Source organism: Emiliania huxleyi (genome assembly GCF_000372725.1).
Source record: "Emiliania huxleyi CCMP1516 unplaced genomic scaffold EMIHUscaffold_2574, whole genome shotgun sequence".
In the NCBI taxonomy this organism is placed as follows: domain Eukaryota; phylum Haptophyta; order Isochrysidales; family Noelaerhabdaceae; genus Emiliania; species Emiliania huxleyi.
In genome coordinates, this window is record NW_005200106.1 from 1 (window position 1) to 1,607 (window position 1,607).

Sequence of the window (1,607 nt, forward strand, 5' to 3'; positions counted from 1 at the left end):
TTCCACTTCTGCCTTCTCCAGGACGACTCCCGCCCTCTCCGTCTCTCTAATCGTTCTCTCAGGGCGGCGTCCCGGAGCGCAGCGGCTGCGTGCCGGTCGCATCCGGCGCCGCCTGGCGCAGCAGCGGCAGCCGTGCATCGCTCTCGCTGGAGCCGGCGCCGCGCGACTTGCCGGAGCGCGAGCTTTCGGCGATGGACGGCAGCGGCGACGGAGAGCAGCTGCCGCCCCCCGCCGAAGGGGCTGCCGCCGGCGGCAGCGGCGACGGGCTCACGTGGATCGCGCTCGCCGTGGCGCTGCCGCCGCAGCTGCTGCTGCCGCCGCGCGGGAGGCCAGGCGAGAGCGGCGGCGGTGGCGACGCCCCCTGGTCGTGCGGCGGCCCGCCTCCCGGCGGCGCAGACGCCGCCTCGCCAAAGCCCGCCTCGAGGCGCGAGACGTCGACGTGCTCGGCGCCTGCAAAGAGCCGCACGTCGCCCTGCACCATGTGCTCCTGAGGGATGCGGAAGAGCGCCTACGCGCGCGCACCCGCGCGCGGTCAGCCGGCGCGCCAGACGGCGACCGCGGCTCTCCGGAGGACAACCTTCATCTGCTGGTGCTTGCGCACGAGCCCTGGCGGAGCGGCGCGGCGACGGGTGCGCGGAGGAGGGGGAGGAGGGGGCGTGGGCGGCGACGGCGCCGGCCCGGCGTGGGAGGGCGGGCGAGGGCGGTGCGCGACCTAGGAGCAGCGCGAGGAAGATGCCGCTGACAAAGGTGGCGGCGACGCCCATCTTGATCCACGACATGGTGATGGCGGCGACGACGAGCGAGAGCAGCGAGAGGCCATACATCACAAAGATGGAGTGGCGCTGCTTCATCATCACCGCCACCGCGCGCTCGACCGAGCCGGTCGGCCCCTGCAGCGCGAGCCGGTGCCCGTACACCGTCGCAAAGCTGGCGACGCACACCGTGTAGAGGGCGAGGGCCATGGTGAGCGACGCAGAGCCGTAGTAGACCGTCTCCATCCAACGCAGCTCCGCCTTCCACCGCCCGCCCGGCGCGAGGGCGGCGCGCATGTCGTCCGAGATTTCGAGCTCGACGAGCGAGTCAAACGCAAAGCCGGCGACGATCGACGCCTGAGTCGCAATGTTGGAGTAGCGCTCGACGTAGTAGTCGAGCTCCTTCTGTCGCAGCGCGAGCGCGTTCTGTTTGAGCGCGGCCACCAGCCGGTCCTTATCGGCAGCCAACATGCTTTCCCAAGGGTGGACGGAAGTGGTTCGACGACGAGTTCGACGACGAGAGCACAGCCGGCACAACAGGTCTACAGGACTCCGCGGTCGCCCCCTTCGACTCCGACGACCGCTTTCTCCCCATGTCCTCGCGCCCCCAGCAGGACCTGGAGGAGGACCCGGCCCTCGCCGAGGCGCTGGACGCCGTCCCCCAGAACCCGTCCATCCTCAAGGAGCGCAACGCGCAGCGCGCCGAGCTCACCCCCGACGCCGCACCGCCGACGCGCTCAGAGAAGAACCTCCCCTCGGGCAAGGCCGAGAGAGGCCACCTCGTGTCCCCACTCTCCAACCACGACAAAAAAACTCTTCTGGGAAGAATCCCCAAAACCGCGACCTCTATGAGAG

The 1,607-nt window shown here is 70.6% G+C and overlaps 1 protein-coding gene across 1 annotated transcript; it reads right to left on the reverse strand.

Moving 5' to 3' along the window:
* Nucleotides 1–1,299, reverse strand: EMIHUDRAFT_471701 (hypothetical protein). Its single transcript, XM_005777713.1, has 3 exons — nucleotides 713–1,299; nucleotides 578–606; nucleotides 1–508 (listed from the first exon to the last, which is right to left on the reverse strand). Exons 1-3 carry the CDS (start codon nucleotides 1,221–1,223, stop codon nucleotides 59–61), a joined length of 990 nt encoding a protein of 329 aa, XP_005777770.1. The 5' UTR covers nucleotides 1,224–1,299; the 3' UTR covers nucleotides 1–58.
* Nucleotides 1,300–1,607: the final 308 nt, after the last annotated feature.